Source organism: Gymnodraco acuticeps, unplaced genomic scaffold (genome assembly GCF_902827175.1).
Source record: "Gymnodraco acuticeps unplaced genomic scaffold, fGymAcu1.1, whole genome shotgun sequence".
Classification (NCBI taxonomy): Eukaryota; Metazoa; Chordata; class Actinopteri; order Perciformes; family Bathydraconidae; genus Gymnodraco; species Gymnodraco acuticeps.
In genome coordinates this window covers 125984-152067 of record NW_022989807.1, presented here as the reverse complement: position 1 = coordinate 152067, position 26084 = coordinate 125984, and the positions used below count along the sequence as shown (strand labels likewise).

Sequence of the window (26084 nt, the reverse complement as noted above, 5' to 3'; positions counted from 1 at the left end):
GTGTGTGTGTGTGTGTGAGTGAGTGAGTGAGTGAGTGTGTGTGTGTGTGTGTGTGAGTGTGTGTGTGTGTGTGTGTGTGTGTGTGTGTGTGTGTGTGTGTGGAGTGAGTGAGTGAGTGAGTTGAGTGTGTGTGTGTGTGTGTGGTGTGTGTGTGTGTGTGTGTGTGTGTGTGTGTGTGCGTGTGTGCGTGCGTGGGTGCGTGTGTGTGTGTGTGTGTGTGTATGTGTGGTGTGTGTGTGTGTGTGTGTGTGTGTGTGTGTGTGAGTGAGAGAGAGAGCTAAATGCTCAGTGGGGAATAAGCTGAGGTCAAAATGTTGCCTCAGTACAAACATCAAATACTAATAACTGTAAATAAAAAAATGGCACATCCTGACAGTAATTAAAGTAAATAAACAAATTCAATTCTGAGAAAAAGTCCAAAAGTCATTCTGTAAAAAAACAAAACACAAATTATAGAAGAAAATATAATTCAAAGAAATGTGCAAATTATATGAAAGAAGTAAAATTATGGAATACATTTCAAATTCTTATGAAAAGTACAATTATTAGAAACAAATCCAAATAATAATATTAAAACATTAAGTATGCAAATATGACAAAATAAATAGAGTGTGAAATCATTAATATGTAACCATGAATATAGACTGTATATATGGAACAGACACGTTGTGTGTGAAGGCTCTAAATGGAATTCTTGCAGATTTAAAAATATTTTTTTTTCTCAAAACCTCACTCTGTTTTTTTTACTCTTTAACTTGTGTCTTGTGAATCCAGAGTTTATTTTTCAAGTGATTTAAATCTATTTATTGAAATCAAACTCACAGTAAATGATCATATGGCTCCATCTAGTGACACAAGGAGGAGTTAAAGTTAAAATCCACTTTCCATGCTTTTTTAATATACTTGTCTTCACAGTATACCCACAACTAATGGGGGTTTTTAATCAAATATCATGCCTTTAATTTTTATGTGAGCGTAATTTAAAGGCAATCAGTAAATAAAGTATTTCAGGTAAAAAAGCGTTATGTCCTATTTATGTCCTAAGCGAGGGCCCGTCAGCGATTGGCGCTAAATGTATTAAAGATCCCGCCCATTTGTAGGTTTTTCGAAGCCCATTGGTTGACCAACTCGTTTAACCCGGAAGTAAATGCCAAGCAGCTTTTGTTTGAGGATTCCTCCACGGCTTCTTGTTCGGATGTTTTATCCTGTTTTTAATCGTGTTTTCTGGAGTTTATCACCGTCAGAACACGGCGGGAAACCAGTTACACAAACAGAGAGCATAACGACACCAGTTTACTCTTATTTACGATCGGATATCCGTGTTTAACAGCCGAAAACACTGGACTCTATCTCCATTTGGTACGTTTTTACGGTGTTTTCAACATGTTTTATAATGTTTAGAGACAGTTTAAGTTCACTAAAAACAGTTAAACAACTCATACTAGAAGGTAAAGTATGGATTACACGTGGACAGAAGCTGTAAAGAGCTAACGTTAGCATCGGTTTGAGCCTCCAATGTAATGCTAGGTTAGCTGAAGTAAATGGTAACAATGGAAATGCAGCATAATGTTCCTCAGGTATATTTATGATTTAAAAAGGTCTGTAGCGGTCTATAATATGTTTATATTTATTCTGTATTGTGTCTGTATGATACTGTCTTATCTATACCTGATCTATAGTGTATTATTTGTTTATACTTCTGTTTATATTGCCTTATACCAGTGGTTTTCTGTGGGTGCGACCCCTGGTGGTTCGCGGAGGTACTGTATGGGGGCGCGGGATGACATTGTAAATAAACACTGCTCGAACATGTGTCATTGGTCAGAGAGCTGTGGGCATAATGCTGCCTTTTGCAACACCCTACTTGTGTGAGAGGCTTTTCTGCTGTTGCTGCCATCAAAACCAAATACAGATCAAAGCTGAACTGAGAATGAACTGAGGGGCAGTCTCAAAACAACAGCCCCGCTTTGAGAAGATCTGCGAGGGACAGCAAGCACACGCAAGTCATTGATAGACTATGTGTGGAATGGTAAAGTGATGTGATCGTTTGCAACCTGCAGTAGAAATAGTAGTTAAGTGTTCATTCATATATTTTCCTTAAAGACATTTAAATTTAAAAATCTACTACTCAGGGAAGAAGGCCTACTAGTTTTAATTAGGCCAAATTAATTCACAGTATCTATTACAAGCACTTTAGTTCATGTGTAATCCATAATATTATAGTTGGAACTTTGTATCTTCTTATTATTAGCAGAGAAAATGTAATGTTTTTACAACAATATACAATTCATCCTACCAATATAGATGGGAACTGGGTTGGGGGGGGGGGCGGAAATATTTCCAATTACCCAATGGGGGCCGACTGAAAACGTTTGGGAACCACTGCCTTATACCGTTCATAGTGTTAATACTTGAGTGTATATTCGTCACATGTATATTTATATTACAATATGAATAACTGCATTATTGCTTGATTTGCATTTGATGCTAACTGTCGTTTTCTTAGTACTGGTAGAATCTTGTTACTTTCAGATGGCTGATGGAGATGTTGACTGCTTTATTTTATTTGTGAAATATATTTGCAATATAAAATTAATTACTATGATAGTAAAGTTAAATTATGAGAAAAAAATACGAGAATCTGAGAAAAACTTACAGGTAGGTAAGTTTGAGAAACCGGCTGGAGAAACACTTGTTATTATATTCCATGGAATGCTCTTAACATCCTGATAGCAATGAATATCTGAAGTGCTTTGAAGCCGTGGCGCTGTAGAAAGCTCGACCAATCATCTGAGCCGGCTAAAGTAACTGGATGGCCTACCTGCCTGTCAGCCTTCCATCTGGGCACAAACTGATCTCGTGCCCTCATTGGTCATGTGCGCGTTCCTGTGTGTTGGAGGAGGGGCTCTGTGAGGAAGGGGCAGATTTGTTCCGGTTGTGTATTTTCTAATTCTCGCCACTCGAGCCGGTTTCCCCAACATGACCCACCTTTAAGTGCATCCTGAAAAACAGGCACCCGCTTGTTTAATTATTTTGCAGTCTACATTTCTTTAATTTTTTTCTTTTTTGAGTGTGTGTATAAATTACCTCGAGGGCCGTACCAAATGGTCCGGAGGTTTACCCTGCTTTAGATGCTCACAGCATTGTGTTGGCTTATTACTGGTTTTCTTTTACATTTGAATGTTGTTTCCTTTCAGAAGAAATCAAGAACTCTGACATTAAAACCCTATTGAAGGGCTTTCGACACAATATAAAGCAGGATATTATTTACATTAAGTGTGGGGATTGGAATATTAAATGAAATGTATATAAATTGTGCCTAAAAGTAGAACAAGCAATAATGATGAGAGAACTTGAGATCTAAAGCACATCTTTTTAAAAGTCACAAAGTGCTTCCCACCACAGAAAACATAAAACGAGGCGCAGCAAATGCTGGTAAATCTAGTTAAAAAAGATATGTTATGAAAATAATATAAATGCAACAAAAGTATCACAGCAGTGAAACCTTTTTAAAGATGTGGCCTGGTTTTCTTTTACATTTGAATCTCGTTTCTTTCAGTCTGCAGATGGAGATCATGTCTCCGCTCGGCTTCAAGCGGCTGTCGGTCTGTTTGGTGGACTGCCTAAAAACTCCGGGAATAAACGGGAATGCCGACGAAATATCCGTGGAGTCCCTGAAGGAAACAGAGGAAAGTAAACAGGAAGCAGGAAAACCAAACATCGCTCCAGATATCGTCTCCGCTCCGGAGCAACGGGAAGATGAAGAACTAGAAACTCCTGAGGTGGAATATGGAGGTAAGGCGTCTCTTTAAAGCAGGGTAGCAACCTTTTGGATATGAAGTGCCATTTAAAAAGAAATGTGATCAGTGTGCCTCATCCACATTAAGATCACTATGACTTGCGCATGCACGTGCACGGTGTGGCATGACCACCCAAACAGAAAGATATGGACACAAGATGTGTGCAAATGTATTTAGCAACCTATCCATGTAAACATGATTTAAGTGGGGGATGGACCTATCCTCCTCTAGGGGGGTACTAACCTCCTCCAGGGGGGTCCGGGGGCATGCTCCCCAGGGAAGATTATTTTTTAAATGTTGAAGTTAAAGGTCCCATATCATGCTTTTCTGGTTATTACCCGTCCTCTTGTGTGTTCTATTTCGTCCCTACTGACCGCCAGAGGCGGTGCTTTAAGCACTGGATATGTCCATCGCGCGCATGCGCAGCTCGAGTACCAATACCAACAAAGTCACCTGTGACCCACGTGACACCGGCTATATCAGCCGGTGTCGTCAGAGGATCTGTTCCTTTCATCTTCTCGCTGCGCGAGGGTACCGTGGCTACATTTTTGTAGCCTACAGCGTTCAGGTTTGAACGTTTGATCTGAGGGATTTCTCTGCAAGCAGCTGGCCGCGTGCAGCTTCGTGACTGACAGTCGGAGCTACGGGTCGTTAACGCGTCCTCCAGGAGCTGTGGCCGGCTGTGCAGAGCCTCGACAGACAGGTTGGTGTCAGCTTGTTGCTGGTGATGGCTGTGTCCCCGCACCCTCTCCCAGCCAAGTTGTCCTGATTGCTGTCTTATTTTTTGTTTGGCTTTCTGGTGACGACAGTGTTCCCGCTTCCTCTCCCATAAAGTTGCCCTTATGCTCTTTTGAAAGTTCTGCTTGTGGCGTTGTGCCCGAGCTATCATTAGCATTTGAGTCCCAGCTTTGGCTGTGTCCCTCATTCAATTTAGTATGGAAAGCCCAGAGTGGCATATTTTAAACCCGTTTTTCGTTTAGATGCAGAGAGTAAGGTAAGTACTTTCTATTTCTTAGAAGCTATTATCTGGTCTTAACATTTGTGTTCTGACTTGGTCGCTTGATTGTTAGCAGCAGCCGCTTGGCTAACACCTTGCTGTTAAGCTTAATTATTAACTCAGCCGGTGAGGGCAGTGCTCCCGCTTCCGGTAGCATAGGGTTTGATTGCAGTAGCGGTATATCGTTGTATTACTGCTCCTAGTACTAGACTCCTAGCACTTGGATGATATGCAGAGAACAATCTTCACTGCGGGTGCTGTGTGCTCTGCATGTGCGGTTACCAGGGTGGGAATTTCACGGCCATGGCCGACTTTGGCCCGCACTTTGGCCGTGATGCCCTGTGAAAAAAAATGCAATTCACGGCCAAAGTGGCCTTGGTGCCCCTGTCAAAAAGTTCCAGTGTAAACAACGTGAGTGAAGTCATATTAGTGCGCGCAGTAGGATAGTCCCGTGCCTGTGGATCAGAGCGATTGCTCTGCTGTGATTGTTCCGTCAGAAATGCCTGTAGGGGCCCGACAGCCTCCTCCTCAGCCGCGGGAGCAAGACAAGCACAGGTAAGCAAGCGGACCAAGCTGTTTTGATATGATTTAACTGAAGTATGTGGTAGTATTTGAAAGGACTTAACATTTACGTGTTTATAGAAAGTACTATTGATAGGTAATTACCATTGTATTAGCCTATTTAAAGTCGACTCGTTACATTTCTCATGAAAAATAGCGATAGCTAGCTAGTTTGGATAGCGCTAACGTCTTCCCTTCAATGGGTCTACATCTAGTGTTGCTTCTACAAGCTAGCAGATAGCTGTCACCTTTGAATCTAGTATTTTTCTTGCTAAGCGGTTTTGATATAATACATGACTGACTTATGTGGTTTATGGCTGAACTTAACGTATACGTTAAAGAAACACTATTGCTATTCAGCCATTTGTAAAACGACTGGTGTTGACGTTAGTGCTACACTTTTCTGTCATGTTGATTGACCAGCGTAATTTAACCAAACGGCCTTTGTGCCCTGTCATGTGGCCTTTGTGCCCTTAAAAAAAATGTGAACGGGAAGGCCAAATGGCCTTGCCCCTAAAATGACGAAATTCCAAGCCTGGCGGTTACTACTGTAACCATGGCCTACGGTTCTATGCGGGCTGTTCTCTTTCTTAGAAGCTAATTACACCTTGCATGTACTGTTAAGCTTCATTATTTAACTCCCGCTCCCGGTAAACGCACGGTATAGTTGCAGTAGCGCTATATCGTTGTATTTACTGCTCCTAGTACTAGACTCCTAGCACTAGGACGATATGCAGAGAACAATCTTCACTGTGTGATGTGTGCTCTGCATGTGTGGCCATTAAAGAGGATTTCATCCTCCCAATATTCTATTATCTAGTGGGCAGCCATTTGGTGACACTTTTAGGCACCAGCCACAGTTACTACCGTAGCTACGGTTCCAAGCCGCGTAAGTACTGGCCATAGTCAATATCGTAATTACGGCTCTAGGCGGTGTAAGTACTGGCCATAGTTACTACTGTAACTAAGGTTCTAAGCCGTAAGTACTGGCCATAGTTACTACTGTAACTACGGTTCCAAGCCGTGTAAGTCCTGGCCATAGTTACTACTGTAACTACGGTTCCAAGCCGTGTAAGTCCTGGCCATAGTCAATACCGTAACTACGACTCTATGCTGTGTAAGTACTGGCCATAGTTGCTACTGTAACTACGGTTCCAAGCCGTGTAAGTCCTGGCCATTGTCAATACCGTAACTACGACTCTATGCTGTGTAAGTACTGGCCATAGTTGCTACCGTAACTACGGTTCCAAGCCATGTAAGTACTGGCCATAGTCAATACCGTAACTACGACTCTATGCTGTGTAAGTACTGGCCATAGTTACTACTGTAACTACGGTTCCAAGCCGTGTAAGTCCTGGCCATTGTCAATACCGTAACTACGACTCTATGCTGTGTAAGTACTGGCCATAGTTGCTACCGTAACTACGGTTCCAAGCCATGTAAGTACTGGCCATAGTCAATACCGTAACTACGACTCTATGCTGTGTAAGTACTGGCCATAGTTACTACTGTAACTACGGTTCTAAGCCGTAAGTACTGGCCATAGTTACTACTGTAACTACGGTTCCAAGCCGTGCAAGTACTGGCCATAGTCAATACCGTAACTACGGCTCTATGCTGTGTAAGTACTGGCCATAGTTACTACTGTAACTACGGCTCTATGCTGTGTAAGTACTGGCCATAGTTACTACTGTAACTACGGCTCTATGCTGTGTAAGTACTGGCCATAGTTACTACTGTAACTACGGTTCTAAGCCGTGTAAGTACTGGCCTGGCCATAGTTACTACTGTAACTATGGTTATGTACCGTGTGAGCACTGGCCATGGTTACTGCTGTAACTACGGCTCTGTGCTGTTCTCTTCTTTAGAAGCTAGTTATCTGGTCTTAAACATGTGTGTTATTTGACTTGATCTCGCTTGATCGTTAGCAGCAGCCGCTCGGCTAACGTCTTGCGTGTACTGTTAAGCTTCTTTATTTTACCCAGCTAGGTGAAGGCAGTGCTCTCGTTCCCGCTCCCTCTGCCGGTAATGCGGATGTAGCTACATCCCTTTTTCTGTTCAGCGAGTAGCAGCACCGCTCTACTCTTCCCGTTCAGCAGGTAGCTGGTGAAGGCTGTGTTCCCGCACCCGCTCCCGGTTACGCTGCATCTGGCGTTCGTCTCTAACTCAACCAGTGAAGGCAGTTCTCGCCCCCGCTCCTGGTAGACGCTGAACTGCCTCGTTTTTCCGTTAAGCAGGTAGCCGGTGAAGGCTGTGTTCCCGTACCCGCTCCCGGTTACGCTGCATCTGGCATTCGTCTCTAACTCAATCAGTGAAGGCAGTGCTCTCGCTCCCGCTCCCGCTCCCTCTGCCGGTAACGTGGGTGTAATTACATCCCTCTTTCTGTTCGGCGAGTAGCAGCAACGCTCTACTCTTTCCATTAAGCAGGTAGCTGGTGAAGGCGGTGTTCCCGCACCCGCTCCCGGCTACGCTGCATCTGGCTACCTACAAAATGGCTCATTCATGTAGCGCCTGTATGGCTTCTCTTGAGCCCGAGGACGGCCACGACCGCTGCCCCTCCTGCCTCGGCCGCCTCTGGCGGTCAGTGGGGACGAAATTCGAGCATCTGAGGGAGGTTCTCACGGTAAACGCCTGCATTACATTACATTGCATTTAGCTGACGCTTTTATCCAAAGCGACTTACAATAAACTTGTACATTCGACCAGGAAGACACAACCTTGAAGAAAACAAAATCATATAAGTACATCAGGTTTCATAAAGCCAAACATTTCAAGTGCTACTCAACTGGCTTTAGATAAGCCAGTCCTTTATTAGTATATAAGTGCTTTGTTAATAGTTCTATCGCTCGAAGTGGAGTCGAAAGAGATGAGTTTTCAGTCTGGAAGGTGTGTAAGCTATCTGCTGTCCTGATGTCAATGGGGAGCTCATTCCACCATCTTGGAGCCAGGATAGCAAACCCACATGTTTTTGCTGATGGGAACTTGGATCCCCCTCGCAGCGAGGGTGCAGCGAGTCGTTTGGCTGATGCAGAGCGGAGTGCACGCGCTGGGGTGTACGGTTTAACCATGTCCTGGATGTACGAAGGGCCAGATCCATTCGCAGCATGGTACGCAAGTACCAGTGTCTTGAAGTGGATTCTAGCAGTTACCGGAAGCCAGTGAAGGGAGCGGAGGAGCGGAGTGGTGTGGGAAAATTTAGGAAGGTTGAAGACCAGGCGAGCCGCTGCATTCTGGGTGAGCTGCAGAGGTCGGATGGCACATGCAGGTAGACCAGCCAGGAGGGAGTTGCAGTAGTCTAGGCGTGAGATGACGAGAGCCTGGACCAGAACCTGCGTCGCTTTCTGTGTCAGCTGGGGACGTATCTTCCTGATGTTGTAAAGCGTGTATCTGCAGCAACGGGTTGTAGCAGCGATGTTTGCAGTGAAGGACAGGTTGTTATCTAGGGTCACACCCAGATTCCTTGCAGTCTGAGTCGGGGAAACAACTGAGGTGCTGATGTTGATTGTTAGGTCAAGAGTGGGACAATCTTTTCCCGGAAGGAAGAGCAGCTCAGTCTTGTCAAGGTTGAGCTTGAGGTGGTGAGCAGACATCCACTGAGAGATGTCAGCTAGACAAGCAGAGATGCGTGCGAAGACCTGGGTCTCTGAGCGGGGAAAGGACAGAATTAATTGGGTGTCGTCAGCGTAGCAGTGGTATGAAAAACCATGCGGGCTAATGACTGATCCGAGCGAGTTTGTGTACAGGGAGAAGAGGAGGGGACCAAGAACAGAGCCCTGAGGGACCCCTGTAGTTAATTGACAAGGGTCGGACTCAGACCCTCTCCAAGTCACCCTGTAGGTACGGTCTTTGAGGTATGAGGTGAGGAGGGAAAGTGCAGAACCTGAAACTCCAAGTTTTTGGAGAGTGCGAAGGAGGATCTGATGATTCACCGTGTCGAATGCAGCAGACAGGTCCAACAGGATGATGACAGAGGAAAGGGATGCTGTTTTGGCAGTGTGCAGTTCCTCAGTGACAGCAATGAGAGCAGTTTCTGTGGAGTGACCTGCCTTGAAACCAGACTGGTGCGGATCCAGAAGGTTGTTCTGATGGAGATAACAGGAGAGTTGTTTAAAGACAGCGCGTTCAAGTGTTTTAGACAGGAACGGGAGGAGAGAGACAGGCCTGTAGTTTATAACATCAGACGGGTTGAGAGTGGGTTTCTTTAGGAGAGTGTTTACTCTTGCCTCCTTGAGACTGTTTGGAAAGTGACCAGAAGTTAGAGAAGTGTTGATGAAATGGGAGAGAAACGGTAGAATATCAGGAGCGATTGTCTGAAGGAGGTTTGAAGAGATGGGGTCCAGAGGACAGGTGGTAGGGCGGGCAGAGGTAGTGAGGGTAAGAACCTCACTTGGAGAGAGAGGGGAAAAGGAGGTTAGTGTGTTGGTGGAAGGAAGGTCTGGTGACCCAGCGGTGAGTAAAGGTGAGTCAGAAAAAGAAGAGCGAATATCATCAACCTTTTTTTTCAAAGTGGGTAACAAAGTCGATTGACAGAAGTGAGGAGGGGGGAGGGGCTTTGGGAGGGTCCAAGAGGGTGGAGAAGATGGAAAATAGTTTTTTGGGATTGGAATAGGAGAATTGGATCTTATCTTGAAAGAAAGTGCTTTTTGCCTGAGAGATCGAAGCAGAGAAAGAGGAGAGGAGAGCCTGTTAGGTTAGGAGGTCGTCACAGTGTTTGGATTTCCACCGTTTCCGCTCTGCTGCCCGAAGGACGGTTCTATTAGCACGCAGTGCATCATTTAGCCAGGGAGAACGAGGGGACTGACGAGCCTGCCGAGATGTGAGAGGACAGAGAGAGTCCAGAGTGGATGAGAGAGTAGAGAGGAGAGTTTCTGCAGCAGAGTTTGGAGGTAGTAGTTGGAACGAGTCCGAGGAAGGGAGGGCTGAGAGCACCGATGAGGCAAAGGTAGAGGGGGAGAGGGAACAAAGGTTACGGCGGACAGGTGCAGGATGAGAAGAGATTAGTTTGTTATGAGCAGTAGCTGCAGGCCTCGGGCGCTCAGAGTGGCAAGAATCACTGAGGTGGAACGTCTGGCAGCAGCCAACAGACACCTCTCCTTGTCACATCCTCCTCCAGATCAATTCGGCCATTCCCGGCGACTTGAGGGAGCGATGGCTATGGGTGCTCCCCCCAATAGAAGGACTAGAAACAGGCTGTCCTCTAAAGTGGATCGGCTAGCTGCCGATAGGGGCATGATGAAGTCGCCTCTTGGCCCTTCAGTCTGGGCCCGGTGTAGGGGCTGCTAGCGGGCCACCTGCCCCCCCCCCCCCCCCCCCTTCGGTTGACGCCCCTCCTTCGGTTGGCGCACCTCCTTTGGCTGACGCACCTCTGTATGAGGACGCCTTGTCGCTGGTACAGACTTGTTGCCAGGTTTGGCTGGCCCAGTCACCACTAACGGAGGCATGTAGGAGTCCTCCGTAGCGTAGCAGTCGAGCCAGGGGAGCTGTTTAGGTCAGCTGCCCTGGAGGCACTGGAGCGTGCTGCCCAAGCTAGGCAGACCAGGCAGCAGCTCTCGGGTCTTCGCAGACCTGTGCCCATTCCCAGCAGGCCCAGGGGCCGCTCTAGCAGCCGCACTCAGCCGCCGGATTACAGGGGTGGTCTGCAGAGGTCTTAGCGGCCCACTCAACCGCCTCCCAATGACTTTCGTGCCCCAGGTCGCCCACCTTCCAGGCCGCACTTCCAGGCGGCCTCGTGCCCCAGAGCCTTACCGGCGCCCCCCAAGGGGCTCCAGGGGCCGGGGGCTGGGCCCTGAAATCCCGGGGGCGGTCGTCGGCTGCTTTCCCAGCAGCAGCTCAGTTACTGGGCGGTCTGTACTTCCGGCCCTTGGGTGGTTTTCACCTTAACCCAGGGGTACGGACCGCAGCTCCGGCCCCTAGCCTTCGGCTGTGTCTAATTGACAGTCGTCAGCAATCCGGCAGGGGCCCTAGCTCTGGCCCAAGAGTTGTCCGTCCTTCTGTCCAAGGACGCAATCGAGCCAGTAAGACCCTCTGCTTAGCCCAGGGGGTTCTACTCGGCGTACTTTCTCGTGAGCAAGAAAGTCGGCGGATTTCGCCCGATCTTGGACCTCAGAGGAATCAACAGATTCCTGAAGGTGCTGCCATTACCACTGCACAGGTGGAGTGGTTCTCAACCGTGGACTTGAGGGATGCCTACTTCCACGTGGGCCGGGCAAGATGGTGCCTTATATTCAGTTCCTCCGGCCCTTGGGCAGACTGGCGGCTGCCTCGGCCGCTGGGCCCTTAGGCCCGCTGTCGTTGCGCCCCATGCAGATGTGGCTGAACAGCCTTCACTTGGACGCAAAGTGGCACAGGCACAGGGAAGTCAGGGTGTCGCAGCATTGCCTCCACTCTCTGTCACGCTGGAGGGGCAGGGCCTATCTCCTGATGGGCGTGCCCGTGGGCGCCATCCCATCCCGCCAGGAGACCATCACCATAGGTGCATGTCTCTCAGGGTGGGGTGCAGTGCGGCAGGGCAGGACCGTTCAGGGTCAGTGGTCTACCCAGGAGGGTGCGCGCCAGGTCAACGTGCTAGAGCTTCGGGCTGTGCAGCTTGCACTCACGCACTTTCTACCCCAACTGGGGGGCAAGAATGTGCGTGTTCCTTGGGGACAGCATGTACGTTGTTGCTTAGACAACAGTCCCTTCTAGATAGTGGACGTTCTCACTCCACTCTGAATTTATTTGGCTGCTATTTCTGCCCGACATGTTCGGGTCGACGGCGCCACGGCGGGGTGCCACAGGTCGGTGTCCCTCTTTATGAGAGGGGCTTTACGGCAGCGTCCCCCTAGCACCCCGAGGGCTCCGGCTTGGGACCTGCCCCTGCTGCCGGATGCCCTATCATCTCCTCCCTTCGAGCCCCTGGCCCAGGTGGGGCTTAGGTGGCTGTCCACAAAGGCAGCATTTCTGCTTGCCATAGCCTCAGGGAAGCGAGTCGGAGAGTTGCATGTCCTCTCCATAAACGATACATGCCCGAGGTGGGACTCTCAGGCGTTGCCCTTTGGGCAAATGTGGCATTCCTGCCCGGGGTCCTTCCACAAACCCACTTCAATCAGCCTGCCCAGCTGGCACGCTTTGACATTCAGGAGTACGGCACGTCGAAGTTTCCGTTGCCCTGGGGGTGCCCAAAGGGCATATATCAAGGCTACTACCTGTATACGGCAGTAGGAGCAACTCTTGATTTTGCCCTGGCGACACTAAAGGAGGTTATGCCCTCTAACCAGTGGCTGCCCCACTGGGTTGTCGATACCATCTCACAGGCTTACGGGGCCAGTGGCCGCCCCCTGCCATCGGGCTGAGATGCCACTCTACAAGGAGCATCTCAACATCTTGGGCTGCCAGAGTTTCCTGTCACTCAGAATTATTGTGTGCTCGCGAGAAGATTCTCGGAACAGATCCTCTGACGACACTGATATAGCCGGTGTCACGTGGGTCACAGGTGACTTTGTTGTTATTGGTACTCGAGCTGCGCATGCGCGCGATGGACATATCCAGTGCTTAAAGCACCGCCTCTGGCGGTCATCCGGGACTCATAGATCAGTAGTTACAGCCGTAACTATCGTTATGTAGCTTTTTCTTCATGTAAACGGTCTGCAGAGTCACAAACCCTCAAAGTACACCCTGTAGCGAGTACAACTCTAACACAGAAAAGACCTGTCTCTGTTGACAGAACGCCTCGTTGGAGATTTCTCTTTTTCCATTGTTTTCTTCTTGGGTATAGTGACGTATTTGGGTATAGTAATGTTACGTCCGTGGAGCCGTTACGTTTGGACCAATCCGCGGACTTCCTTACACACGGCGGGACGTTTCGAGGCTCGTGGGACACTTTGAGCTGGCTCACTGGTGTGGGTTTGGCGAGACAGCGAGACACCGCGGAACTCAGCCTGAGCACACACACACAAACTCCCAGCCAGGCTGCGGAATGCTGATGTGTGTGTGTTTCGGGCTGGGTTTCGATGTGTCTGGCTGTCTCGCAGACGGCCACTGGGCTCACATGGAGGGGGGGGGGTCAGGAGCTCCAACAAGCCGTTTAGGACAGAGAGTGAATACACATACTATACAGAGATGCTGTATGAGAAACCAATGTGATTTTGGAAAATTGAACAATGTAAATCTATTCTAGTCGACCTCAACGATGACATTATGATCATTAGAAATGGCCATGACATGGGACCTTTTTTAAAAGCATCAATTTTTTTTACTGTCATATAGTATTTTATACCTGTTTACTTTATTCTCTTATTTATAACTATAATGATCATAGAAAGGTGTGTCTTTACCTCACTGAGCTGAGGTTATCTGAGTCTGTCAGGAGAGAGCTCTCTTCCACCTGGTTGTAGAAACAGCTCCTTATATTCGTTAGCATAGCTAGCTAACCAGATGCTAATAATCCCTAGTACCGCTGTCTCTCTCTCTCTCTCTCTCGCTCACACACAATGCGCTCGTGCCACACACACACACACACACACACACACACACACACACACACACACACACACACACACACACACACACACACAGAGAGCCAAGCTTGAATGACACACAAAGACCCAGGAATAGTTGTACTGTACTGTAGCATATTATTTTCGATGGCGTTATTGTCTGTTCAGTATGTCAGATGAACAGATCGCCACTGGGCTTAGAACTAAAGACACAGACAAACTGCGGCATTTTTTGAAGTGCTGGAGCGGCGTTCCGGTGCTCTCCGGCAGCACTACACCACATGATGACACGTTACGCTCGAGTTGTGTTCAAGGAACTTGTCCTTTGCCAGGAAAAACAGGCAGTCGCTTGTTTAATTCTGTTGCGGTCTAGATTTCTGCGTTGCGTGCATGGCTTCCTTCTGCAGGTAACGGTGAGACGCGCTCTGGCGGCGGTCTCATTCAGAATCCGAAAATACAATTTAAATATTTTGCACACTTATTCCTAGTGTGCCACTGGTTACGGTGCCGCGTGCCAATGGTGGCACGTGCACCTAGGGGTTGCCGACCCCTGCTTTAAAGTGCCCCTTTTCCTGTAGAGAGAATAAACCTGACTCTGATAAAAACAACACATTGTATATTTATGAAGAAAATGCTGATTAAATATTAATTTACGTTTAATCTCTATTTTGAATGCAAATAAAATGTGATAAAAAGTCTAATTCTGGGGAAAAGTCAGAATCATGGGGAAAAAAGGAAATTCCTAACCGAAATTGGAGAAAAAACATTAAATTCTGCGAAAAAGTCAAATTCTGTAAAACATTTTTTTTTTAAAGTCGGACATTTTAATAAGTCTAATTCTGGGAGAAAAAAATTCAGAATTTGAGAAAGTGTCCTTTTTCCGTAGAGAGAACAAACCTGACTACACATCGTATATATTTATAAAGAAATGCTGATAAAATGTCTCTAAATTAATTGTTTAATCTCTATTTCAAATGTATATTGGGGCAGTGGTGGCGAAGTCGATAGGGACTTGGCTTGGCAACTGGAAGGTCACCAGTTCAAGTCCCGGCAAGACCAAGTGCTACCGAGGTGTCCCTGAGCAAGGCACCGTTCCCCACACTGCTCCCCGGGCGCCGTTCAAAATGGCAGCACACTGCTCCTAACACTAGGATGGGTAAAATGCAGAAAAACAATTTCCCCACGAGGGATTAATAAAAGTCCATCTTTTTTTTTTTATATATAAAAAAAAAGTCAAATTCGGTGAAAATAGAAATTTGAAAAAGTCAAATTCTTTAAAAAAAATAAAAGTCAGATATTTTTAAAAGTATAATTCTGGGGAAAAAACTCTACTATTTTTAAAGATATGTGTACAATGGTACTTGCGTACCATGCTGTGAATGGATCTGGCACCCCAGCACGTGCACTCCGCTCTGCATCAGCCAAACGGCTCGCTGCACCCGCACTGCGAGGGGGACCCAAGTTCCCATCAGCAAAAACACGTGGGTTTGCTATCCTGGCTCCAAGATGGTGGAATGAGCTCCCCATTGACATCAAGACAGCAGAAAGCCTGCACATCTTCCTCAAAAAAAGCACTTGTATACTAACAAAGCACTTATATACTACTAAAGCTAGTTGAGTAGCACTGAAAATGTTTTGGCTCTATGAAACCTGATGTACTTATTTTTTTGCCACTATTTTTCTAGCCAAAAACTGTGAATATTGACTACAGTTCTTCCCTTCTCTCTCTAGACTTGACAACTGAAAAAATGACAGATAAGGATGAGCAAGAAGCTGCATCCGAGCCTCGAAGTCACCGCTGTGAGGATTGTGGGAAATCCTTCGTACAGAAATGCAACTTAACAAGACACCGGCGACAAAACTGTATCAAAACAAGAGAAACCGCAAACCAAGTAACTTCCAAACAGGATAAATCGTTTATATGCGAGCAATGCGGAAAATCCTTCCCCAGGAAAGGATATCTGAAATCACACATGCTGAGTCACTCGGAGGAGAGACCGTACGGATGCAGCAAATGCGAGAAAAGCTTCAAGCAACTGACGAGACTACAGCAACATGAGCGCATTCACACGGGAGAGAAACCGTACGGATGCTTGCTTTGTCCGAAACGATTCAGGATCCGAGAGTCGTTGGCGGCGCATAAATTAACTCATTCTGGAGAGAAACCCTACAAATGCATCATCTGTTCCAAAGCCTTTAGTGAGAGGAGTAATCTGAAGAAGCACAGCAGGATTCACACGGGGGAGAAACCGTTCTGCTGCTCTCAATGTGGGAAAAGATACCGACACCTTCAGCATCTTGTGTCACACGTGCGAAGCCACACAGGGGAGAAACCGTACAAATGCGACAAGTGCGGGAAAAGTTACGGTCATTCCTCGGTGTTGAAGAAACACCTGATCGCTCACGAAGAGAAACAAAAACGCTGCTCCCTATTATGTGTGGATTCAACTCTGGTGAGACATTTTTTAATTATTATTAAGTAACATTAAGCTGTCTTTGGCTCTTTTCTGCTGTAACAATGTAAATGTCCCCTCTGTGGGACTAATAAGGGTATTCTGATTCTGAATTATTTGGAAGTTTAGGGAACTTTATTGACAAAATAGTTGGATTTATTTTATAATCTGCTTTGTATTACGGGATCCTTTAAAAACTCTTAAAAGGCTTTAATTCATTTAAATTATTTAATACTTCTTCATTAATTAAATAAAGGCCATATTTTGTAGCTGACACCATGAGAACAATTTGTAATAATTTAAAACAAATGTACAAATTTAATCTGTGGAAGTTATGCAGTGTTTTTCTTTTAAATATTTATCCTTTTTTGTATTTCTTCACAAGTGCGTCGAGACGTCAAAGAAACCACATCGCTGCACAACGTGCGGAAAGTGCTTTTCCCAGAAGGTGGCCCTAAAGAATCACCTGTTAGTTCACGCCGGGTTGAAACCCTACGGATGTAACTGCTGCGGGAAGACATTTGCAGACAAGAGCAACCTCGCCAAACACAAACGCATTCACACCGGAGAGAAACCCTTCGAGTGCAACGTCTGTAAGAAACGTTTCAGGCTCCATCAGCACCAAACAAGCCACCAGCTGACTCACCAGAAAGAAACTCGAGATAAATAAACTATAAAACAACCTATTTTTTCAGTTTTTTAGGAATATCTCTGTTCAGGAAATAAGGTTTTATTCTAACCAGTTACTCATGAAGTGTCACCAGTGGTGGAAAGTGCATTTACTTGAGTACAATAATGAAGTATGTGAACTTTTCTTTATATTGATGCTACTTTCTTCTTGTTCTCCACTAGATTTCAGAGGGAAATACTGTACATTAACTTCACTACATTCTTTTGATAACTATAGTTACTTTACATATTTAAAAACCGGAGTATAGGAATTACAATCAACTTTTATACAAGACATTAAACTCCCCTAAAATAGCTCTATTACAGCCAGTCAAATATTAAAGATAATTTGTTTACGATAATGCTATTGCCTTAATAATAATCTTGTATTGAAAATGTTACAACTAAATAGTGTTAATTTCGTCAGCTATTTTTTTATTTAGTTTTAGTCTTAGTCCTGTGTTAAATTTCCTTTTTAGTTGTAGTCATATTTAGTCACCTTCATCCTGTTTTTATTTAGTCAAGTTATGTCGACTAAAAGTCTGAGCATTTTAGTCTTATTTTAGTCGACTAAAACAGTAACTATTTTAGTCAAGATTTAGTCGACTAAAAGTCTGAGCATTTTAGTCAAAGAAAACAAATTATTTTAGTCTACTTTTTGTCAATGAAAACTGTTGAGTCTTTTTTAGTCATCAGATTGTATAGAACATTTCAGTCAAACTAGTCTAGCCAAAACCAATAATTTGTCATTTTAGTATATATAAATAAATAAGATTATATCTTGTCCTTATTTGATGAAAAACACAGGTTGAATGATTAAGAAGCTTTGCAGAGAGTATCAGGTTTGTGGTGTTTTCACTAGCTGTGTTATGGCCGCATTGCTTCCCTTCTGATGAAACAATGCATTCACTTTTTTTCTCCGCCTCATTGTAGCGACAATGGGCCCAAATATCACATCGTTTCTTTCTCCCAAGCAGTGGTGGCTTTAGACTTTTTCGGTGTCAGTCATTTTGACAGACAGGATTGTAACATTTCCGTCATCCATTATTATCCGTCGAGTGCACAATTTATCACTCACTCGCGCTGACGGGGGGGTATTCGATTAACGCGAGTGGGACCACTGCTACCAAGCCCTGTTGTTGCCATTTTATTTTCTGTTAAATAAGGTTAGTTAGACCATGAGTTAGACCCGAGTCTTCCTGACAGTTCACAGTGTGCCGCTGCCCGGTGTAATAAAAATGTACCGCCGCGTGCAGCACAGACAAACAGCTGCTGCCCTGCCGCAGAACCGGAAATGGAACTGCTGGGAGAAAAACTGACTATCAGAAATGTAACGTTATCTTTGATAATATTTCGTCTCCTCATTTTTCGTCAACGAAAGTAAAGAGAGATTTTGGCATAGTTTTTATTTAGTAAACTACATTTTCGTCTCGTCACTTTTCATCAACGATATTGCATGATGATTTCGTTGCAGTTATTGTTTACTGCCGTCTCGTCATCGTCTCGTTTTCGTCATACATTTTACTGATTATATTAACATTTACTTTATTTCTTTTATCATGGGGTAGTACTTCTTTCCACCACTGGGTGTCACACTTGTATAACGTCACACTTTACTTGAACTTATATAGAAATGTGACAGTTTTGTTGCTTTCTATTGAGAAACATCCAATAATGCATTGTAGTCCCATATGTATAATGTGAGTCATACATATACCTCTATAGTTCTCTAAATACTTTTACATTACATTACATGTTATTTGTTAGACGCTTTTAGCCAAAGCGACTTACATACTCAATATTGTGGGAAATCCCCACAGGAGCAATTTGGGGTTAAGAGTCTCAGGGACACAACGACATGCTGACTGCAGTGTGGTTTGAACCTGTGACCCCTGATCCCAACACACAATCCACTGCGCCACACACCTCAAATACTTCAAGTATTACGCTCAAAATGTTTTGTAGAAATTCCCTTAGTTTACATTTTTTTAAATAGCCATTAGTGAGTTTTAATAATGTGACTTTATTTTTGAAATAATGACCTTTTGCTCCGACAATTATTGAAGAAATGTGTCTCTTGTTTTTTTCTTTGCTGACTAAATAAAAGAAGCTAAAAATACAGTTATATTTTGTTTGCGTTTGATGATCAAATAGTTAATTTAATGTGTTTTTATTCACTTTTTTAACACCCCAAAAGAGCCAGGAGTTCAATTTCATTTCATTATAATTTATTTATTTTCTAGATGTATTTAAATGCAGGAAAATGATATTAAATTGGGTAAAGAAACAATTAATATTATTAACAATATTCGTTGTTGGTTTCAGGATGCGTCATGTTCTAATAACCATAAAATGTTGTTTATTTTATCGATTTGTCGCTTCTTGAGTAATCATTTACGGCTTGTGATGTTCCTGTCAGTTGTTTGTCACTGCCAGTAAGTGTGTGTGTGTGTGTGTGTGTTCACGACAAATACACCCCCACGCCAGCGCCCTTTGACCCCCCGCAGAAGGGTAGAAATGTCCTGCAGCGGCTTCAGAGGAACATTCAGAAAGAAATCTACAAAGAGACACAAAGATGAAGAACCTCGTCTTCCTCACTTTATTATGCATGGCCTCGACTCTGGTGAGACATTTTCAAATATCTGACTGACACAAAGAAATCTGATTTATCTGGACGTTTAGGGAACTTTATTTACAAATTGTTAGGATTTATTTTATAATCTGCTTTGTGTTACAGATCCTTAAAAAACTCTTTAAAGGCGTTACATTCATTTAAATTATTTTACATTCCTGTCTATTTGGTTACCTGGTTTGTTAAACATGTGTTAAATATTTCGTGTGTGTGCAGACAGAGTCAATGGAACCCCGAGGGGCTCGTCCCGTGGAGCTGGGAACTCGATCTGATAAATGTGCGACGGAGAAAGAGTGGCCGTTCTGCACCGACGATCAATGGGTACAGTTCATATATAATATATATATTTATATTTTTGGGACATTTGACTTATTATGTTTTTATATAACATCATCAATCTTTCTACTTCTAGAATACTCTGTTGTGATTGGTCTATCGCTTAGAGATGTCCCGCCCATTAGCCTATCACGTACAATGTGTTAGAGCACTAGCCAATAGAAGCTAGACCATTTACATGCACTCAAACCTATTCAACTCATGATGATAGGGTCTTTGAGCATTTGGAAAAGCGATATAAAAATCCAATGTATTATTATTAATAATATTGTTATTATGATTTCAGGGCTCAAAGTGTCCGTCCAGCTGCAGGATTCAGGGTCTTCTGGATAAATACGACCACGGCACGCTGAAGAAAATCGAGAAGATCCGCAGCCTCCTGGATCAGAACCGGGCCAAACACCGATCAGCTGACCAGGTCTCCAAGCAGACCTACGACTACCTGAAGGAGAAGCTCACCCTCCATTCAGGTCAGGAGGGTTATATATAACTTAGATATTTATTAATACTTTTATATATTTGAAGTCTTCTAAATAATTGTGGTGAATGATATTTCTCAGGAAACGACAACAGCTACTTCGACCTGGCTCAGAGTCTCCGGACGAGGATCACGGACATGAAGATCCGGATCGACCGGCAGCTCGGGGTGCTGGCGGCGCTGAAGCAGCGCGTGAAGGACCAGGTGGACGACATGCAGAGCCTCGAGGTACTAATACACACATTCCTTGATTTAATACCTTTATAATACCTGCATTTATAGTATTTATACAGCATATAATATTTAAAATCCCACCAGAGGTACCTGAATATATACATATATAAATACCTTCACATAATACCTTCATATAATACCTTAATTTATGGTATTTATAGTGTGGATAGTCTAAGAAGCACACAGCTGCAGGTATATGAAAATATATATATATACCTTCATATAATACCTTAATTTATGGTATTTATAGTGTGGATAGTCTAAGAAGCACACAGCTGGAGGTATATGAAAATATATATATATATATATACCTTCATATAATACCTTAATTTATGGTATGTGTGTTGTGGAGAATATATATTATAATCCCACTGGAGCTACCGGAAATACGTTATTATAGTATTTATAAAGTTGTATCGGAGTCCTAAACCCTGACATGACTCAAAAGCTGCTTCAGTATTTATGAAAAAGTCAGATTAATGTCCGTTTTTCTTTAATTAATTATCTACAAAAACACATCTCGGCAACCGGGTGTGTTGTTGTGTTTACTCCCAGAGTTCATGCAGACTTGGTGCTTGTAGACACTTTTATTTTAACCTCTTTTCCCCTCCGTCAGATCGACATCGACATTAAACTGCGTTCCTGCAAAGGATCCTGCCAAACCTACGCCAAGTACGACGTGGACCAGGACAGCCTAATGACTCTGCAGAAACAGGTGAGGGCGTTAAAGACGGAAGCTTTTTAACGACATCTAAATGTGTCTTACAAAGATTACGGTAAAAGGTGCACGCAGTTAGAAGCTTCGAGGGGATAAATTGTGTTATTCGTACAAGATCCAACTTCTAAAAGTAGAAAAAACCCCTAGGAAAATTGTTAACTGTGTGACTAGTGCTAAAACATAAGTAGAAGTGTGGGGTGTCCTAGTCTGCCCGGCAACAGGGTGACTGCTGTGACTTTATTGAGGTTAATCTGTGACAGTTCTGCCTCTTCTTGAGACAACCGTAACTAGTAACGATGAAATAATTTGGCGTGAGCATCCGAGTGCCGTTATGAACCATATGTGTGATTTGTGTGTGTTAAATGTGGCCGTGGAGGCAGTTTTCCTAAAGTGTGAAGGCCCAGTAGAACATTTAACATGGGAGTCTATGGCCGCTGGAGTTTTTGTCACTCAAGGGCTCTTTAGGGTTAGATTTGTCCATCAGTTTTATATGATGAAGGCATCGAGACAACGCTGACTAATTTAGCGTCTGAAGTCATTTAAAATTATGTGAAAAGAGTGAAGATTATGGGATTCAGAGCAGGTTTAAGATCTGAACATTCCGCCTCATTCACACCCATTGTGACAATCTGAAACAATGCTGAAGAATTCACAACTTTCAAACTATGATTTAGGGAAAACTGTTCCATCTATCTAAAAAGTTTTTAGTCCAACAAAGACAAGAATCTGGAGAGCTGATTGAACTTTGAATGACCTCTCTCCGTTAAAATCCAATCTGTATGAGCTCTGTTAAAGTCCATTTCCCATTCATTCCTATGGAGAACATTTTATTTGTTTGCTACCATTCCCGATCATCTGCACGTTTTGTGTGCATGTTTGTAGCTTTTTTAAATAAAGACGTCTTCCTGCAGGTGGACCAGCTGGACTCGCAGGCGGCGCAGAACATCGAGGCGGTGGGAACGCTGTACGTGATGAAGAGTCGCCCGCTGAAGGGCGTCGTCGTGGACAGCATCTATAAATTGGGACAGAGCGGCCAAGACATGTTCCCCGACGTAAGATCTTCCTTTCCTCGACTGCACGTCATCTTGCAAACTTTCACACCTTCCATTTTGGCATTTTGAACAAATCCCATTTAAAAAAAAAAAAAAAAAAAAACACTGATAAAAGACATTTTGTTGTTTTATACGATTTATATATATTTTTTTTAAATGTTAAATGTTAAGTTATTTAGGATATTTTCCAAACGAACTAGAATACTTTTTAATTTATTTTAAATGCTTTCAGGCTTGTGTAGAGTTTCTCATTTATTTAGAATATGTTCTTACTTATTTTGAATATTTTCGTGCTTGTGAAGAATTTTCTTTTATTTAGGATAATTATTTTGTTATATTTCCTTTATTTATAAGATGTTCTAATGCTTACAGAATATGTTCCTTTCATCTAGAACACTTTAATATATTTAGAAAATGTACTTTTTTTTATAGTTTCTCATTCTGAACAATAAGAACAATTAATAATCATATGTGTATCATATATCATATTTAAAAATTCATCCAGAGAATTTTGTTATTTATTACCAATATTTTCTTATATAGCTTGGGGCATTATCACATTTATTTCAAACACTTAATGCCATAATCCGAACACATTAAACTGTATTTTCTGGAGCCAGACACTCATGCTTCCTCTCCGTTCTCAGGTGAAGACGGTGAATTTGATCCTGGAGTTGGAGGGCTCCAGTTCTTCCCCTGCCACCATCTCCAAGGTCCCAGGTACTTCCTTCTCTTCATCTTCATCCACTCCCTCCTCTTCCTCTATCACTAATCTCGGAGGAAACAGGGATTTCTTGGGTGGCGGCGATGGTGTCCGACAGCCGAGTACGAGCCACGGCACTCACATCACCTGCACCAAGAGCACCCGGGTAACGGTGGTTCAAACCAAAGATGGTCCGGTGGAAAGAGTGGAGGAAGTGATGGAGGGAGGCCCCGAATGCCAATCAATGACCGACTTCTCCCAGGGAGGATCCAGCTCTCTTTTCCCCAGCCTCTCACACACTTCTTCCTCCTTTTCTTCCTCCTCCTCTTCTTCCTCTTCGTCTAATATCGTCCAAGCCGGTGCCATCAAAGGAAGCCTTTTAGACACCAAACCTGGGTTTGACTTTGGCGCTGACTTTGGCGCTGACCTTGGCGCGTTCATGACGGATCGCGTCGATGACGACTTTCCCGATGTCCAATTCCGCAGTGTGAAGAGCGCGCATACGGAGCGGGAGGCCGGGTATATAGGAAAAGGTACCAAAACATCGGACGTGGAGTAAAAAAAAAAAAATCTGCGTTCAGCTAGACGTTAGCATCAGCTAGCCTTATGTACCAAAAATATGAAGTGAACACAGGAATTTTTATTGTTTAATGCTAGAGATTCACGATGTTCTGTTTGATGTATTGTTGTGTTTTTGAGGTATTTCTGGACATCAAATATGAATAAATCTGAAGAAGAATTTGCATGAGTTTGTTGGGACAAAAGTCATTTTGCAGTAAAAGCTGTTAGCATTCTTTTGACTGGGGTATGTAATTGTATTGCAAATACATGTATTAAAGTAAGCATTAGCGCCAAATTTCCCCCGACAAAACCACTCTCACTTAAGAATGCTGATGATCTTAATGCACATTGACGTTAGTCAAGGAGTATATTTCTGTGATTTTTTTTAAAAGTTCTGTTCAACTGACAATTTTAATAAAGTTACAGCAAAAAAACCTGCCTGCCTCAAAAACACATCATATAATCAATGTTGATTTGTAGATAACATTAGTTTGTCGTTTGTCATGTTGCAGTTCCAGCTACCGTTAGCACAGTAAAGCTACTCAATGGTTCGTGTTAGCAGAAAGAGTGACCGTTAGCCCATTAAGTACTTTTAAGCTTTCACAGACAAATACTCGTTTTAGAGGTTGCTATTAGGGACCGAAGACGGAAAAAAATGTATATCAGATTGACAGAAACGGGTTGCCGTCTTGCAGGAAAGCGACCATTAACTGCAGTAAATTTAAGCTAGCCGAATCGCTCCAAGCTAACTGGCGGTCTGCGGTTTCCCCCTCTGTCCGCAGATTGTGTCGACGCCCACAGGAAGCATCTGAACGGAGAAACGAACGGCCTTTTTACGATCAGACCTGGAGGCCAAGACTCCCCCCAGCTGGTGGAGGTTTACTGCCACCAGGAGGGGATAATGGGAGGGTGGGTGTTAGTCCAGCTGAGAGAAAACGGCGCGCTAAACTTCAACCGATCCTGGGCCGAATATGGCGAATTTTTCGGGTCCGTTGACGCGACGGGAGGCGGAGAGTTCTGGATCGGAAACCAGAACCTCCACCTGCTGACGAATCAGGGCGAGAACATGCTGAAAGTGGAGCTGGAGGATTGGGAAGGAGGCGTAGCTAACGCAGAGTTCACGATCAGAGTCGGTTCTGAAGACGAAGGGTATCCAATTCACGTTTCCGGGTACACGGGAGACGCCGGGGATTCGCTAACGATGTCGCACAACGGGATGAAGTTCAGCACCTTTGATAAAGATAACGATAAGTCAGAGGGGAGTTGCGCGGAGATGTATGGCGGAGGATGGTGGTACAACGACTGTCAGGCGGCTAACCTAAACGGGGTTTATTATAAAGGCGCGTACGAACCGGAGAAAACCGCACCGTACGGAGTTGCTAAAGGAGTTGTGTGGGAGACGTTTAAACCGACAAATTACAGTCTGAAAAAGGTTAAAATGTTCATCAGATCGGCAGCTTTTTAGACACACTGAGAAAAGATAAAACACAAATAACGGCTAACTTAAAAAAGATTGCAGTGTTCTTTGACATCAAACCCGCAAATAACGGCATAAAAACTTTTCAAATTAGATGCTGAGATAAAATACAACAACTTTCAGGCTGCTAACTTGAGGGATTTATCATATCGAGGATTGTACGACCCGTGCAGTACTTAGTTGCAAACGAAGGCGCGTGGAAGACATTCCAATAGGAAAATTACAGCTTAAAAATGTTAATTGTAAGCAGAGAAAACATGGCAAAGCTTTTAAAGATATTTATCAAAAATACACATAAATCCCCATACTTTGATCGGCGGCTATATGTTGCCAGTAAATGTCACATGTTACCATATTAATATGCATATTTGACGTTGGAAAAAAAGCTTTGATTTCATTGCAGTATGTATTTCTGTCTGGTTGAAAGAAATCTGACATCGAAAGGGATCTAAAAAACCTCTAAAATGCTCATCTGATCGGCGGCTTTTGTTTTAATGTACAATCTTTTATTTAAACTCTAGAGCAACAAGGCAGGCCTAAAGAAAAGCTTAAAGTAGGACGTGCATTTCAGACTTCAGACTGTTGATCTGTCCGTGTTTATTCTTCCTGATTGTGTATATTTCATCGACCTGTTTATCCCAGAAGAGTTTGTGGAAAATCACAAAGTGTTCCCAATATGTTTCTCAACTTTGTACGGAGCGATGAACTCTTGCAAATCAATAAAGATCAAATGTTCACTTCAGCTGCTGTGGTGTGTGCCGTCATTTAACACAAACTAACACAGGTTTAAATATTTTCAAACATACCAAAAACATTTAATTTATAATAAAGTAGACATTATTATTCCAAAGAAATATTATTTAGAGAATCAATAAAACATTTATGATAAATATATATTTATTTTAATACATCATTTTTTATTTAAAGGTTTTTATTGTC

General features: G+C 43.8%; 2 protein-coding genes across 2 annotated transcripts; both read left to right on the top strand.

Annotated features, from left to right (window-relative positions):
* Positions 1-1137: 1137 nt before the first annotated feature.
* LOC117553617 (zinc finger protein 85-like) lies at positions 1138-16969 on the top strand. The gene is made up of 4 exons (XM_034227640.1): positions 1138-1359; positions 3560-3795; positions 15564-16285; positions 16671-16969. The coding sequence occupies exons 2-4, from the start codon at positions 3567-3569 to the stop codon at positions 16953-16955; spliced, it is 1236 nt and encodes a 411-aa protein (XP_034083531.1). The 5' UTR covers positions 1138-1359; positions 3560-3566; the 3' UTR covers positions 16956-16969.
* Positions 16970-19425: 2456 nt separating this feature from the next.
* Positions 19426-25887, top strand: fga (fibrinogen alpha chain). The gene is made up of 8 exons (XM_034227733.1): positions 19426-19577; positions 19803-19907; positions 20209-20392; positions 20483-20628; positions 21251-21349; positions 22264-22404; positions 23052-23640; positions 24451-25887. Exons 1-8 carry the CDS (start codon positions 19530-19532, stop codon positions 25131-25133), a joined length of 1995 nt encoding a protein of 664 aa, XP_034083624.1. The 5' UTR covers positions 19426-19529; the 3' UTR covers positions 25134-25887.
* The last annotated feature ends 197 nt before the right edge of the window (positions 25888-26084 follow it).